Source organism: Mus caroli, unplaced genomic scaffold, assembly GCF_978045245.1.
Source record: "Mus caroli unplaced genomic scaffold, Mus_caroli_1 scaffold_15, whole genome shotgun sequence".
Lineage (NCBI taxonomy): Eukaryota > Metazoa > Chordata > Mammalia > Rodentia > Muridae > Mus > Mus caroli.
In genome coordinates, this window is record NW_028227270.1 from 8538729 (window position 1) to 8556295 (window position 17567).

A 17567-nucleotide genomic window follows, 5' to 3' on the forward strand; every position below is an offset into this window, starting at 1 on the left:
CTGTTACAGGAGGTGATCAAGACCCGTTGTTTCATCCATTTCACATTATTCCAACTTAGAAGTTTACATGAAGGCTTTTAGTCAGCACATGTCAGCTTTCTAAGTATGAAATGCTATCTAAAAATGAGCCAGTTCTAAGTCTGGAATGAGTAGATATAAATACTTTGAATATTTTCTCAGAACAAATCGTATTCTGTTTGGCATGTGTGCACTTGAGAGAGTCCTGGAAATGATGAGATCTGGTGTTGGTTGTTTCTTGGTTTGCTTTTGTTTTACTGTTCAGTTAATTCACTACCTTGTGACCCTTTAATCACGGTAGGGAAAGTTTCACGGTTTAGCCTGTAATGGAGATATGGAAGGCTCCCAATGCACTTTGGATCTAAATACGAGTTTTGTCTGCTTGTTTTATTCTCAGGTGAAAAATGAAGGCGATGATTTCGGCTGGGGAGTAGTAGTGAACTTCTCAAAAAAGTCAAATGTCAAGGTAAGCTATGGCCCTGAAGAAATTCAGGGATTTGCTAACAAGAGACTCTGACTTCATGAGATGACATTTTTCTTTCTTTTTCCTTCATTTCCAGTTTTGAGTGTTGGGAAAAAAAAATCAGTTTCTGCTGTTTGGATTTATGAATATGTTAGGAATATATAGAAAACTAAAGGAGAGAATCCTTTATTACGGTTCTTTTATAATAAAGGGAATTTTGTCAGATATTTATATGAGTATTTTGGAACAGTTATTGTCTATGAAATAAAATATCTTGTTAATTTATTAGAAGAGTGGCTGTTTTTGGAGTAAGTCAGCCATGTGCCTATTATTAGTATTAGTGTCTATTTTGTTTGCGGTGGGCACTACTTGTTGGGCCAGTAAGTAATCTAGGCCATGATAGTCTGTGTCTCCATGTCTGGTTTTCTCTCTAAAACGGAGAGTTTGCTTTTAAAATGATTGACTAACTTCTTGTTCCAGGTAAGTGTGGGGCCATTGAGAATTAAGCTTTGGAGTTAAGTCAGCCTTGAAATACAGAAACATTGCAGTGTGGAAGCTGCTGTTACTGAAAAATCACAGTAGGTCTTTGGCTTGGGGTGGATGATATTTCCCTTGGTTCTCGATCTCTGTATGGTTAGCATGCCCCCCCTTTCTTTCATTAAATTATCCTTATTAGCAATCACTATTTTATAGGACTACTTTTGAAGTATTGTTAAACGCATGCCATTTTGCAGGGCTAGTGGATACAAAATCCTGGTACTCATTTGTTTAGAAGACAGTAGTAAGTGGATAACGGAGTATAAAACAACATGATATCTACTATATAAATATTCTGACCAGTGTCCACCACTATTTGGCCTTTCATGTTTCTGATATAGAAGGAGAACTGGACTTTGGATGTATCCATGGTCATCCAGGATGGTAGTAGCCCTATGCCCTAGAGAGACCCTTTGTCCAGCCACAGGGGGCTGGGCCAAGAGAACTAGAATGCTTTAGTCTCCCTGCCCAGTGCTTAGTCTCAGCCACAGGTAAGGGCGAGAAGCATGAGAATTGCTAATGTTCATCGGCTCCAGAAAAATGCCCCCCCACCCCACTCCCCCCCCCCCACACACACACACAGAGCCACAAGGAGGAGAGCCCCCTGTAGTTTGGGCCTGGCATCGAGATTTCTGTCACAGTGAGCTGGGAAGAGGGATGAGGGGAACTAGTAGTTTTGACTGAAATAACATGACAATTAATTGCTGTCGTTAATGATTTTTACTAATTTTCTTGACTGGGTGCTTTTTTAATATAGTCCTCTTACATGGCTGTCTTTTCCTAGTTTCTCTCCTGAACTGACATGCCACAATGTGGGAACTGTAGGAAATGAAATGTAAGGTCTTGCATTTTTAAGAAAGAAAAAAGTATAGCTAATCTACTTATACCATGTGTGTGCTTACACTCACATGCCACCACACCTTAGCGGAAGTCAGTGGACAGCTTTTGGGAGTTGGTTCTCCTTCTACTCCAGGCCCTCAAGATGGAACTCGGGTCTTTAGGCTTGCTCGTGAGACACTTACCCCATTGAGCCATTGTCCTGTCCCACTCACATTGGAGCAGATTACTTTTCTGCATGTACTTTCACACTTTTTACCTAATCCATTCTTCAGATTGTAGACTATAGTCTACTTAGAAGTATTTGTTTGTTTTCCATTTTGAAAATCTGATAATCTCAGGAGAAACTGATAGTTGTTTTTCACTGTTTGCCTAAGCTGTTGTGTATAATACTTATTTAATAACTAGGCTGCATGTACATTAGAGAGAAGTTTTCAAAGTAAAAAAGACTTTGCTTTGTCTAGCCAAACTGAAAAATACTTTGGAATTTTTTTTAAAAAAACAGTATCAGTGGTGAGGAAAAGCTAATTTCCCTTTTGACTGGAAATGAAATTTGCCTTTGTTAGAAACATGGATCTAGTGTTTGTGCTTATGGTTTATATTTCAGAACATATGTTACTTTTGTTAAGGTATGAGTAGTTATTTGCAGAGATAGGTTAAAGATATTTCATTATTGTAATTGATGTCATCTTTTAAAAAAATGTTCTGGATAGAGCCCAGCAATCATGTTTTATTCCTTCCAAAGAACTTTCCTTTTATTTAGTTTATGTAAGAAAAATCTTTCAAGTATTTTTTTAAAAGTGAGAAGAAATTCCTTACTGAAACCAAAAACATTGATTACAGAAGATGTGATTAAATGACATGTAGTGGCTTAGTGTTCAATCTTAGTCCTTGGAAGGCAAGAGGATTGTCAGGCATTGAAGGCCAGGATTGGAAACAATGATTGCGGGGGAAGAAGCCAGTTTTCTTCAGTGCAATGTTACTGAGTATGTCGCCCGCACTCAGGGCAGGCCCCATGCCCGGGAGCAGTTGGCCAACACAAAACCTCCAAGGCTGCTTTTACTCATTCTTGGTTTATTGGATATTTGTTTGAGTGTGTGTGTGTGTGTGTGTGTGTGTGTGTGTGTGTGTGTGTGAGTGTGAGTGTGTGTGTGTGAGAGTGTGTGTGAGTGTGTGTGTGGTATGTGAGTGTGTGTGTGGGGGGGGGGGGTGAGTGTGTGTGTGTGTGAGTGGGGAGGGGGATATGAGCATGAACTTAGAATTAGGGAGGAGAGTAGGAGTAGGGAATCTGGTAGGTAGAGTTAGAGGGGAAAGAAAATGGTCAAAAAATATACTGTATAAAAATATTTATATATAAATATAAAAGTATATTAATATTTCATTAAACACACTTTTAATAAAAAAGCCCGTCATTAATTACATGAATAAATATTTCAATGCTAACTGAACTACAGAGCAAGACCTTGTCTCAAAACAACCTAAAACTGGACAGTCAAGTGTGATTGTGTCTGAGAATGTTAGGTGATCTTATTTTAGAGAATATAAAAGAACTAAAATACATCATCACATGATACAAAGTCACATGGAGCCATGTAAGCATCAGAGAGTACTTTGCGTGTTGCTCTAGAGGGATAGAAATAGACTTACCTTTTGATACTACTGATGTTGTTGCTTTTTTAATTTTGGCATAATTTTATTACACATTACTCATTAGAAACTTGGACCACTCTGAAGAATATAGAGACAACTTTATATGAAGTAAGCATTTCCTGGGCTGCGTGCAGAGTCATGTATGTTCTGAGAAAATAAGCCCTGTGTACACACAGTTACCGGTAGCACTTGTCTTTATCCTGCTTTTGTAGCCCAATTCTGGCGAACTGGATCCCTTGTATGTGGTGGAAGTCCTCCTGCGCTGTAGCAAGGAAAGCCTGAAGAACTCAGCCACTGAGGCAGCAAAGCCAGCGAAGCCAGACGAGAAAGGAGAGATGCAGGTCCGTGCTGCCCTCTGTACTTTCAGAGCTCTTGGCTGCCGTCGCTGTGTGTGCTCATGCTGAACACACTGCCATGCTTTCTGAATTAGAGGGTTCAAGAGATCTTCTCATCAAAGTCATCTCAAGTCTCAGTAGGGTGGTGTAAGAGCTGTTTAGTTGTTCTTTATCAACTTACAACCAGGGAAATAACGACAAAGAGAACCGAATAATTCCACGCAGATTCGAGTCTCACCTGGATGTGTTACCTTCTCCTTAAGTGCTTTTCCCCCGCATCTCATTCCAGTCCGGCTGGAGCGTGCCTGTTCCTTCCTGGACTCTAACCTTTTTTCACGGGGTATTCATGTGCAATGCTACTACTTACTATGTGCTTAAAAGGTGCCTGGTAATTAGAACACAAACATGAATAAACCGGACTCTGAGCAGAGGGGGTCTTCTGGGTAATGTACCATTCACGTGACTCTTAACATTTGCAGTCTCTATTAAGATTTGGGCTTTGTGGTAAGTAGCTGGTCACAAGGATTGTTTATGCCTGTGAAATACTGTAAGTGCTGCTTGCTTTGATGGATGCACATTTGGAAATGTGGAATTTAATCGTGTTATATTTGTAGGTTGTTCCAGTTTTGGTACATCTCCTGTCTGCCATCAGCACTGTTAGGCTCTACATTCCAAAAGACCTTCGACCTGTGGACAACAGACAGAGTGTCTTAAAATCCATACAGGTATGTATGTCCACGTAGAACCTAGATATAAGTTTTATACAAATAGGATTTATCTAGAGATGACTGAAATGCTTTTAAATGTATTTCAGAAAACACTACAAACACAGAATAGTGAGTCACAGCAGAAGTACAGGTAGATATGTTCTGAGTGCAGCAGCACTGTTTACTACTGAAGGGAGACTCATAAAGCCGCAGCATTAATCGCCACTGTGCTGTGATATCATAAACGTAAGTGTGGGGAAGTTGGCTAAAACTGTCAAATAGCGTTTACTATACCACACCATACAGAGACTATTCGCTAGCATTTGAGAAAACGATAGTAATTAGAGAAGGAATCCTTTAACAAATTTCTTTATTTTCTCTGAGTATTTTCCCTACACGTATGCACACACGCCTGCAGCCTACCCTGGAACTGGAGGGCTGGATGGTTGTGAGTCACCATGGGGCACTAGGAGTTGAATCTTGGTTCTCAGCAACAAATGTTCTTAACTGCTGAACCATCATCTCTAGCCCTTAGGGTGCAAACCAAGTCTGCAGGCTTCCTAAAATGAGTGCTTTTCTTGAGAATTTTTAAAAATGTTTATGGAGATGGTAAGTACTGTTTTAAAAATACTCTTAATATATTAATGATAGTGTACACCAACAGTCTGTTGCAAATTCATTGGAAGGGAAATTAAATACACTGCTCCAATAAAATTTTTTCTAATAATTCAGAATAATGCCACGACTGATACATACTTATCACTTTTCAGTTAGCATAAATCCTGCAGTTGTGTAGGGAAAATGATTAACTTTGTCCTTCAGGAAAAAGTCACCATCTTTTTTTTGTTTAATCTTTAAGTCAGAATGAACTTTTTATTGAGGTAAACCTGCCCCCTGCGTGGCTTGCTTCACTTGCTGAAACATCCTGACATAGTCCATGTTCCAGACAGATGTTAGCTTCAGCAGGAGCTTCCCTTAGGCTCAGGTTTGTCTGCACACATCAGACAGCCAGGTTTCCCTTGATCTTATGAGTCACCTGTTCAGAAGACAGCAAGAGTTGCAGATGAGCCAGAGTCCCTTCACCTGAGGGCTAAAGAGGCCTCTTTTGCTTTCTTACTGTACTTTCTTACTGTACGGTTTTAACTTCAGAGCTAAAACTGTAGCCTGATAGTTGTGGTGCACCCCTTAGACAGAGAAACCTTTAGGGTGGGTGTGGGGGGGTAGTATTTCTTTGTCTTTATACTTAGAACTATATATCTTGATTTCTTAAAAAGAAGGATTGGTCAAGCTCATGAATAAAATTATATGATTTTGCTATGACATACCTTCCCTGTTGAATAGAACAAACCTTTGGTAAATTGCTGGTAATTTAAACTCTTTGCAGTTGTGGTTTTTATTCTTTGGTGAGACTTGGTGGTGGGGGAATATTATTGACCATATTCAAGATAGTAGGGCTCCCTAAGCCCCTCCACCTTTTCTGGGGCCCTGAGGTAGAAACTGAGGAGAGATAGAGATGCACAGTTGGGGTCTGAGTAGGGCCAGGGACTCTGCAGCAGCTGAAAGGGCTCTCTTCATCTCTGTCCTCGCTGGGACGGATGGTCCAAGGCTTCTTACTCCTGGAGACTGTGTGGGCCTTGAGGTCCACCACTATTGTTGTAGCCGTATCTGTTGTCACATAAGGAAGTGAGCTTTACAGAGTTGTCACTGAGAGCAACACCAGCCTGTCACCAAGGATGGAAGAGTGAGCATTACTATACAAATTGCAGAAAACAATCTGGTTCTCATCACAGCCCAGGATGCCCTTTGGTGGCCCTTCAATGCCTGCTTTGCCCCTTCTTGATGTCATCCTACTTGGCAGCATGTCAGATCCACAGCGGACACACTGCAGGCAGGGACACAGAAGACCTTCCAGTGAGCTTCCCTCTCGGTTTGGACTGGCCTTTCCCCAGCTTAGACAGCAGTAGTGGCTGCAGTGATAATAAAAGCTGGCCAGCCCCACAGCTTTCCCGAGGGGCCATCCACAGTCTTCTGAATGGCAGTGGCATGGTTCCTGTCCTGGAGTCCTTCCATGATACTCAGGTTGTCATTGTTGACTTTGGTCATGAGCTCTAAGCAGTTGGTGATACAGAAGGTGTTGCTTACAGGTGAATTGCCATACTGTGGTGGTTTGTACCCATCACATGGGTATGTGTTGGGGCATCAGCAAAAGGGGCAGAAATGATGATAGCTCTTTTCACTCCACGCTTCAAGTGGGTCCTGGCCCACACTATACTAGTGAAGACCCCAGCAGACTCCACAACACACTCAGCACCAGCATCACCTGATCATGTGATCAGAACGTTGTTCCTGGAAGGTGGAGCTAGGCTTCTTTGTGCTGACGACAAGTTTCCCATTCTCAGGCCTTAACTGCCGTGGAATATAGGTAGGACTTATACTGGAGCATGTAGACCAAGTAGTTGAGGTCAGTAAAGGGTCATTGGTAGCAACAGTACCCGTTTTGCCCAAATTGAAGGCAGCCCTATCAGCATGGCAAATTCTCTCACCTTGACCATCAGTGTCCCATCTGAGGGATGAGGCTAGCATTGCGGAAGAAGATGCAGCAGTCTCTGAGACAGTGAAGAACAGAGAGCTGATTTTTACTCTCTTTGCTGCTTTTTCTGAGATAAGATCTCATTGTGTTGTCCAAGTTAGTGTAGTAGTCACGATGCAGAGGCATCCCAAATGCCTCACGCAGTTAATCCATACTACTGTGTTTATCATACTTAGGGTACAACCTAGGGCTAGACACACTGGGTAGGTCCTTGCTATTCCGATTCTACCTGACGTTTAGAGTGCCCAGCACTGACTTCTGTTGGATAGAAGAACCAGCCCCTGGGCCATGACTCCTCTGAAGTCAGGATCTTATCGTGTAACCATGTAACAAAGGTTAGCAAAAGGAGCCTTTTGAAAACGTTTGATTCTGACTCCGTAGGGCCCTGGCTAGAAATGCTCAAATCATGTAAAACTTGAATTTTCCTAAATGATAGGAAATACATTAGATAGTTGCATAAGGTGGCAAGATGTTACACCAACTTAAACATGCAATAATAGTTTTATTAGTAATCATGCCACACCCAACACTAACGGGTTATGCTCCACAATGTTAGATATATTAGAAGACTATAATCAGTGGGCATTAAGTTACAGCATAGCAATTGAAGAGGAATTTTCAGGCTGTAACAGTGTTTATCTATAACTCAAAACGTGGGAGGTTGAAGCAGGAGGGTGTCAAGTTGCATAACTTGTGCAGCAAAGTAATCCCCTAGTTTATCCTGCCCTACTTTCTCCAAAGTGAAACTTCCAAAAACAAATGCCGTGGAAAATTGCTCTCCAGTTGTGGGAAAATATATGTAGAGTCCTTTTTGTGGCCACAGACATAGTAAAAGCAAGCACAGAAGGAAAATGGGTTAGTATAACCTTATTGATGAGTTTTGTGTATTTTATTTCAGGAAGTTCAAAGGCGCTTTCCCGACGGCGTTCCTCTGTTAGATCCGATCGATGATATGGGCATCCAAGATCAAGGACTGAAGAAAGTCATCCAGAAAGTAGAGGCCTTTGAGCATCGCATGTACTCACACCCACTCCACAACGATCCCAATTTGGAAACTGTTTATACACTTTGTGAAAGAAAGGCCCAGGTCTGGTGACTCTTAAGCTTTACCTTTCCTCCCTGTGTGTAAGTTTTCCCTGTGGGTGTGGGTGTGTGTGCACCACACGCATGCCTGGCACTGGAGCAGCAGGCTTGAAGAGGGTGGCAGGTCCCCTAGGAGTGGAGTCCTGCTTGGCTGTAAGGTTCCATGTGTGCAAGAGCAACAAGTCCTTATCACCAAGGCAGCGCTCCAGCTCCTGGAAATCATTTTATAGTAGGCTTCTGTGGAGTTCAGTAAATAGGGTATTTTCTTGACCTGTTTTTTAAGTTTCTGAAGTCTTTTAGATAAACTACAAGTACTGGAGCCTGACACCACTGCTAGTCAGTTAGGATTCGCCAAGAAGCCTAGGGCAGTAGAGTGCAGCCGAGATTCAGGGTAGCGCACGTGTGTAGCCTTGTTAGGAGCCACATGAAGGAGAGATGGTGGGAATTAATAATAGCTTTATTTCAGTCAGTGTGCCTACAGTGTTGTTTCATTGTTATGCTACAAAACAGTCTTTTTTTTTTTTTTTTTTTTTCCGAGACACGGTTTCTCTGTGTAGCCCTGGCTGTCCTGGAGCTCACTTTGTAGACCAGGCTGGCCTCCAACTCAGAAATCCACCTGCCTCTGCCTCCTGAGAGCTGGGATTAAAGGCATGCGCCACCACGTCCAACTACAAAACAGTCTTACACACTGGGCTCTTTTCTAACTTAAGTTTTATGTCTCCTGTAGTTTTTGCCGAAGTATTTGGCTCTGTTTATGTAGGTATTTCAGTCAGAGAAATCCTAGAACAGTTTTTCTTTTCTGAAAGGCCTGATAGTCGTGCTAGTTCACATACAGCAGTCGAGCATTATGACAATTCATCAGTTCATAGCAATAGATTGATATTATTTGCTGAATTAAACTGGGGATCACTCAGGAGCTCTGAGTAATATTGTGTCTGTTTTGTCGCTAGCAGAATGCTGGTTTGATATTGCTACCTTTTGAAGTTGCTTTAAGATTTCAATCCTGACATGGCTATTTGTACAGGGGTTGGATTTAAGACCTGTGCACACTAAGCAGGTGCTCTGCCTTTGAGCTCCTCCTGCCCTCACTGAAGAGCACCGTGAGGGATGGGACTCTCGGAACTCGAGCACACCAGGAACCTGAGTAGACATGACTCTTCCTCGCCTTTCTCGTTTGCCGTCATGGTGCCTTACTATTTAACAGCATACAAAGCTTCGGAGTTTCACATTCCATCTTTTTGATTCCTAAACTTTTCTTTGGGTTTTTTTCCCCCTGTATTTAAATCATCCATTTCAGAATATGATTGCTTTCTTATTCTTATAGAACCATTCTCCTGCCACAGTTAGAAAATAAGTAATATTTACTGATTATCTGATTTATACACTCATTCCCTTAAACCTAAAGGTACACTTATTTTAGTTATTCATTTCTGTATACTAAATATAGGTATATTTTGTATTTTCCACATATTTAACATTTCAGCTAGCGTTTGAGAACAGGTACGCTCTTCTCTCCTGAATTGCATCTAAGTTCCTACAGCACACACACACTAGACTGTCGTGAGATTTTAATGAAGGAGATGGGCAAGATGACCTTAGGAAACTACTTTTATGTGGGTGTTGTTGTTTATCCCACATTACACTATTCAGTTTATTGTTAAACCGTCTTTCCTTTTGTATGCCTTAGATTGCACTAGATATCAAATCTGCAAAGAGAGAACTGAAGAAGGCAAGAACTGTTCTGCAAATGGATGAGCTCAAATGCCGCAAGCGCGTTCTGAGACGGCTGGGCTTTGCTACATCTTCGGATGTCATAGAGATGAAAGGACGGGTGGCTTGTGAAATAAGCAGGTAACATGTCCTTCTGCAGAGACTTTTAAATTATAGTCTAGAGTGTACACGGACAACACTTGTTAGAAAACTGCTGGTAAGAAGGTTTCATCATGCTTCCATTTTAAATACATTTGGACCATGAAGTTGAGAAATTAGAAAAAGGCTCATGGATCCCAGTAATTACCATAGGTATTTCTAGCTAGCCTATTGCTGTATTTTCTATGAAACACGCATTTTCTTGTGTGTCGAGATTCCTATATAATTTGTATTTATTATATTGTAGTTTATATATCCTCTTGTGTTTTTTATACTTTGAAAATGTTCTGCCTTGACACTTAACTCTGATGATCGTAATTCATATATATAAGGAGGACACAAGAGAGTGAGCAAGTTTTACTCAAGTTTGGGGTCCGAGGAAGATACCACAATGGCATCTGATAGGCTGCAGCTTCAATTGGAAACACAGAGTCAGCCCTATTTTGCATCTACAGATTCAGCTCACTTGTAGATAGGCTATGTAGGGCATACGTATGATCCTTTATCTTGATCTGTACCCCGCACAGTATAGTGCAGTTGTTCAGGGAGCATTTCTATGATCTTAGATATAAGCAATGCAGACACGACTACTGGATGTGGAGGTTTAAAGCTCGTTGACACTCCAGGGTGTTGGTTCCCTTGGGATTACTAGGATTTACACCTCAGGGTACTAAAGGACTGCTGTATTTTTCTGAGTTAGCAGTTCAGGAAAGGTTTGGTCACATGGTTCTGGCTCAGGATTCCACCACACATAACCCCACCCCACCCCCACGCACGGATCCTAATTGCAATGAGATAGTCATTAAGTAAAACCCTAGCAGACTCTATAAAGTGAGTTGTATTTGAATAGATAGATCCTTCTCCCTCCCCATCCCCCCCCCTCTTTCCCTTTCTCCCCCTCCGGGTGGGGCGGTTTGGGTGTGTGGCGCATGGAGGCTTGGGACTCTATAGTGAGGTAGAAGTCGTTTTCTGATGATGATGTGTGATCTAGCTTAAGAGAGTCTACTGCACTACATCAGTCTTTTCATTACGTGTGAGTCAGAATTCTCTTAAAGTCAATAGAAAACAACATTCTATCTCTTGCTAGGATAGTAGCAGCTATTCTCCTATAGAACTCCCTCTGTGATTAAAATGTTCTGTACCTTCACTGTTCTATGTGGTCATTAGCCATGTGTAAGGATTTAACACTTGAAATGGTTACTAGAGACTAGAGGACTGCTTCTGTATTGTTTAAATGGAAGTTGTCACATATGCGGGGGTGACTGTGTGGTAATGCAGTGGTCGATGATGCAGGAAAGGACGTACTGTTTTTCTTTCTCAGTGCATCTTTAAAGTACATCAGTTCTTTTTCCATCATGATGAGTGTTTCCTGCCTCAGAAGCTAGTCTGACTCCATCCTCCATTTGAAAGCCATAGGCTGGTGGCCCGCGAGCAGCAGAATTCTTCCTGACAGTGTATGTAGTGGTGGCCGCCATTCTCAGTACACAGAAGATAGTTTGGAAACTTTCTGAAATGTCCTCAGAGAGTCATAGACTTGAGAAGTGGTTTGGTTTGGAGCATTCCTGGGGCAGGCTTGTTGCTGTTTATCTGTGTCAATGCTAGAGACACAGAAGCGACTAGGATGAAGACAACACTTGGTCAACCACGTGCCAGCTCACAGTTACAGATGGCACGAGCTGGATTCCCCGGCCAGAGAAACGAAGAGTCCAAAATTCTAGGTCTAATCTTCCTTTTAATTACATAATTACAAATTATGCATTTAGTTGGCTAGCAAGCCAGATAAAACCTTCTTTTAAGGTAGATTTGATTCTTTTTCTTCAATGTGTGCTATGGCTCAGCTTTCCTACTGTACAGTTGAAAATATTCACCATGATGTAATAGTGATTCATATACTACAGGTACTGTTAAAGGAATAATACCTAGAGTTGAATGATGGATGTAGAAATTAAATTATAGCCTGATTTCATCTCAGAACGATGAATATTGACTTTATCCTGATATTTTTCTATTTATAAAAATAGCAAAGTATCAAAGTACGTCACTTTTTTTCTTTTTTTGCTTTTCGAGACAGGGTTTCTCTGTGTAGCCCTGGCTGTCCTGGAACTCACTCTGTAGACCAGGCTGTCCTCGAACTTAGAAATTCACCTGCCTCTGCCTCCCGAGTCCTGGGATCAAAGGCGTGCACCACCACGCCTGGCTAAAATACTGTCTTGATGATGCAAACGAGGAGCCTAAAATAATAAGCTAGCACTAAGGAAACCTGGACCCACTACACTCCAGACAGCGCGTACTCTGAATGCAGTGGGGTCACAGTGGGCTGCTCCCCACTGCAGATGCACTGAACTCTAGGGCGGGGCTCTTCCAGAGTCAGGTGAAGACCGTGGGTGAGCAGTGCTCGCTCCATTCAGGTTCTCACCTGCCTGGGCCACACTCATGGATCAACAACAGCTGATGTACAGAATGAGTCTTAGGGTGCATTCTGGTTATCATTTCTGATAAAATTGTTTTCTATTTTGATATTAACCACAGAATTCCAAGTGACTAGAAGTTAAGGAATAAAAGAGTTGTTTGCATCCACAAAATAAGCATTGAGAAGTGGCTACTTGAGTGGATGTGTGCATTTGGATATTGTAGAGTGTCTGCTTAGTGGCTGCTATTTACATTTGGCAAGTAGAAAGGCCTAGCAATTCCTGTAAAACTCTTGGTTATACCTGTAGGTCTTTCCTCATGATTAGATAATAATTTTGTTAATAACTACCTGTTAAAGATACATGTTTACATTGTGACCTATGACATGTACTCTCTCCCTAGTGCGGACGAGCTCCTTCTAACGGAGATGATGTTCAATGGGCTTTTCAATGACCTTTCTTCAGAGCAGGCAACCGCACTGTTAAGCTGTTTTGTGTTTCAAGAGAATGTGAGTTAATATAATGTGCTTTATTTATTCATACATCGTTTTGATTAAATCATATAATGGATATTTATTAATAATAAGACTTGTTTCCATGTTTATATGCTACATGATTAAGCCAAAAAGAATATAATAAAAAATTTTGATATGATTTGTGCTTAACATACTAACTTCTATTTTAAAATGTTTCTATTCCCATTTTTTCTGTAACGTTAAAATAATTTTGAATATTACATAAATCTTTTAAATATGAAAATCAATATCCACAAACATTTATTAAGCACCCAGTATTTACAGTGCATAGATCTGGACAGGAGCTGTGTGGGAGAATGAAGAAGTTGGACAGCTGCGTAGAAATACCTGATGCTTCAGTTCTTACTTGAATGAGTAGGAACAGAAAAGGCCTCCCCAATGTGAAATTTAGTTGATGCCCAAGTAAAGATAACAATGCAAACATTCAGAGAGCAGCGCTTCTGCTCAGATCAGGACTGGTGCTGCCCTGAAGATAGAAATGTGATCAGTGACTTGCTCATGAAGGGATACTCTCAATAGCATTTCCTAACATTCGTTCTATATAGTTTTCCTGTGTACCAGTCCTGTTGATAAGCTTTTGTTTCTCAATAATATGGGATGTAGTTCATGATGTCTTGTGTAATGTGTTTACACATATCCACTGAATTGGACCTGAGTCCTGCATACTAATTCTAACTAATCTGTAGCTGCTTCTTAAAATATTGACCTTTTAGCCAGTCCCAAAAGTTCAAGGCCTGAATTCCTAGCACTTATGGGAAACTGAAGGTGAGACGAGAATCTCAGGAAACTTGCAGGACAGCTAGCCTGGCTAACACATTGTCAAGAGAAACACTGTTGCTAACAAGGCAGCAACATGAGGACCTGTGTGACGCTCGAAGGGCCTTGTGTGGCATGCACATAGACACACACACACACACTTATTTTAAATCCTCACAGTCCTGAACACACTTTTTTTATGATGATGTCATTTTTTTAACCAGACACATATTTTCTCTCTTTAACATAGAAGAAACCCAACACAGAATTCAAGTAGCTCTCTTTAAATAGTTACAGTAGTAGATTAAGTTGTTGTCTAATTTAGAGATTAACAAAGTCTACTACTGAGAAAAACAATATTAAAAGTATTGAAAGTCAGACAGGCTTGTGCATGAGCTTTTATAATCCCAGCACTCAAGAGGCAAAGGCAGGTGAACTTTTGAGTTCAGGGCCAGCCTGAGCTATGTAGCAAAACCAGAAAGTATTAAGTCCAATTAAAATTTGAATTATTGTTTGTTTGATTAACATTGAGGAACATAAGATTAGGGACAGTATTTAAGTATTCACCCTACATTTTCACCTTCTACAAACTTTCCTAGTAGCGATCCTCACAAATCAACTGTGATTGAACGATTGATGCTGGGCACACCAGCAGTTACAGTGCTGCTTTCTTCCCTGTTCCATTTGTATCCACAGGAATTGCCTGGGTAGCACACTTTGCAAAGTTAGCAATGTAGTACTTTCTTCTAGAATGTGATAACTAATGATGAGAATACTGATTGTGTGTATGAGAATCGATAGTGATTAGAAATTCCAAATGCTAATGATTGGAATCTTGTAATTTGGTGCAAATGCATAGAAAAACTTTACTTCATTTCAGCAAGCAAATAGCACTTTAAGCTTGAGATTTCATATTTCCTTTTCTTTTTTCTTATCATAGTCTAGTGAGATGCCCAAATTAACAGAGCAGTTAGCTGGACCACTCCGACAAATGCAGGTAAGCTAGTCATTATGAAAGATTCTCACACTCACAGGCTAATTATGGCACTGTTTCATTCCACAGGGTAAATAGAAATAGAAATACATTTGCTCTCAGTTGTGTCTTTTAATTATATTTTATGAACTTTTTGATATTCAGTCTAGTAGCTAAGCATCTACTTTCATTATTGTTACAATGTATGTGCTTTGTAAATGTTCATTTAAACCACTATGACTTAGGCAGTCTGAATTTCTTTTTTTCTTTTTTTTTTTTTTTTTTTTGGTTTTTTGAGACAGGGTTTCTCTGTGTAGCCCTGGCCGTCCTGGAACTTACTCTGTAGACCAGGCTGGCCTTGAACTCAGAAATCCTCCTGCTTCTGCCTCCCAACTGCTGGGATTAAAGGCATGCACCACCACGCCTGGCTTTTCTTTTTTTTTTTTTCTTTTTTGACTTTTTTCCTTCCTTAGTATCAGCCATGGTAATTTTTTTTTTTTAATTTCATTTATTTTCCTTTTGTTTTTTTTTTCGAGACAGGGTTTCTCTGTGTAGCCCTGGCTGTCCTGGAACTCACTCTGTAGAGCAGGCTGGCCTCGAACTCAGAAATCCACCTGCTTCTGCCTCCCGAGTGCTGGGTTTAAGGCGTGCACCACCACCGCCTGGCATTTATTTTTCTCTTGTGCATGCGTACAGTTATTTTACCCGAATGTATGTCTACACCACATTGTTCAGGGCCATGGAGGTAAGAAGAGAGTGTCCCATATGGCTCTCCTTGCCCTGGGACTGAAGATGGTTTTAGCCGTTGTGCTTGTACTGGGAGCTGCACCCAGGTGCTCGAGAAAAGCACTCAGTGCTCTTAACCACTGAGTCATGTCTCCAGCCACCATCTTCTTCAACATTAAAAAGTACCATTTAGTTCTAGTGTTTATTAGCTTTACTTTTTAAGAAGAAACTTGAAATATTTAGTTTTATTATGTTCTAATTATGTGTATATGGGGGTGGTGTGTGGGTGTGAGCGCAAGTATCCCCACAGGAGGGCACTGGATTCCCTGCAGCTGGAGTGAGTTACAGTGGTTGGGAACCATGTGATGTGGTCTGAGTCTCTGGAAAAGCCGCATGCTCTTAACTGCCGTGCCATCTGTAGTCCTTAGTTTCTCTTGTAAGACAGTTTCATGTCATTATATGGCTTTCTGAGGTTGTTCAAGAAACAGATTGGTTAGATGCTGCCGTGGGTTTGGGTAAATGTAGTGAGTTGTAGGATTTGTAGTAAATCATGTTACTGGCACAGAGGTTAGCACCCTCTGGGCATGGTCCAGCACTGGGATTGATGCCACCGTGAGTCCTGTGCGTGCTTAGAAGCACAGGATATCCAACCCACAGAAATAACACTGAATATCTATCTCTCCTAAAAGAAAAGTGATTTTGTAGAATCTTGCTTTGAAAATCTAAAGAAGCGGTGGTATGGGAGATATTCAGTAAAGAATGTTAATTCTGTCCTTTATTCTTAAAAGGAATGTGCTAAAAGGATTGCAAAAGTTTCAGCAGAGGCAAAGCTGGAGATTGATGAAGAAACTTACCTAAGCTCATTCAAGCCTCACTTGATGGATGTGGTGTATACCTGGGCAACTGGGGCCACATTTGCCCATATCTGCAAAATGACAGATGTTTTTGAAGGTAAGGCTGTAGTCATCTCACTTTGTACGAAGTAAAGATTTTACCCATCAGGTATGGTGGCAGCATGGCTTGAAGCTTCATCTCTTCAACTGTATTTCCTCTCTGCTCACAAAAAACTGCTGCTCAAGGAATGAGGTCTTTAATAGCTCACAGTAGGTAGCAACAATTGGGTCAGTGTACAACAGGGCTTGTGTTCAGAGGGGCCAAAGCCAATGAAGTAATAGCCCACCATTTTTGTCACCAAGCTTTATATTAAGTAGCAGTGAGACTTGCTACCATATGTGTTCAAGTGTGTGCAATGAGTCCATCTCCAGGAAGTCACGGTGACATGTGACAATAGCAGTGCAAGCAGAGAGTATGCAGAGGAAGGTAGATCTCTTGTGAGTTCAAAGACAGCCTAGTCTACAGAACAAGTTCTAGCCGTGAGGACGACACAAGATAGGATTTATTTGAATTGTTTTTTTTTTGGGGGGGGGGGTATTGGTTGGTTGGTTGGTCCTTTGTTTTAAATACTGGGTCTTGGAAAAAATGGTTTTATGAGTGTGGTACTTGGTGGATAACCTGGGTTTTATCCCCAGCACTCATGTAAAAAGTCAGACAGCAGCAGCACTTGTCAGGGGCCCAGGTGAGCTCCAGGGTTAGTAAAAGACCCTGACTCAAAAAATGCGGTGGGGAATAATTGAAGACACTAGCCATCAGCCCTGGGGTCCATTTGTATAACATCCCTGTCGCTCCTCCCACCTCCTTTCGGTCTCCTGAATGCTGAGGATAAAGGCATGCAGCTCTTGATGCCCCATCCTAGATCTGTTGGTGTTAGCCTACCTGTGTAAAGGCACTCACCACCTCTGTCTCAGCAGTAGCAGTGCTGGCACTGGCCAGGGTTTCCTACTTGAAACGTGTCTTCTGTGACTGCTCTGTTACAAACACTAGTAATAGAAACAGCAAATCTATTTGTTGTCCCGATTTTCCAAGTCTTGGTAATAGTTAATTAGGATCCTATGATTTGCCTCAGTAAGAGGAAGTAAAGTATAGGTGGGCATCACTTAGCCACATTCTCAGTCTCTGGAGGCCTGTGTGGAGGGAGCAGTGGTCCAACTTTCCATTCGAGCCCTTCAGGTGGTTCCCCTT

General features: G+C 41.4%; 1 protein-coding gene across 1 annotated transcript in view; it reads left to right on the forward strand.

Moving 5' to 3' along the window:
- The window catches only part of Mtrex (Mtr4 exosome RNA helicase), a 56620-nt gene that overhangs the window by 35086 nt on the left and 3967 nt on the right, over positions 1-17567 (forward strand). The window contains exons 18-25 of the mRNA XM_021179787.2: positions 416-484; positions 3718-3846; positions 4455-4565; positions 8036-8224; positions 9908-10071; positions 12901-13006; positions 14730-14786; positions 16277-16439. Coding sequence (XP_021035446.1) covers positions 416-484; positions 3718-3846; positions 4455-4565; positions 8036-8224; positions 9908-10071; positions 12901-13006; positions 14730-14786; positions 16277-16439 — 988 coding nt within the window. The remainder of the gene's footprint in view (positions 1-415; positions 485-3717; positions 3847-4454; positions 4566-8035; positions 8225-9907; positions 10072-12900; positions 13007-14729; positions 14787-16276; positions 16440-17567) is intronic.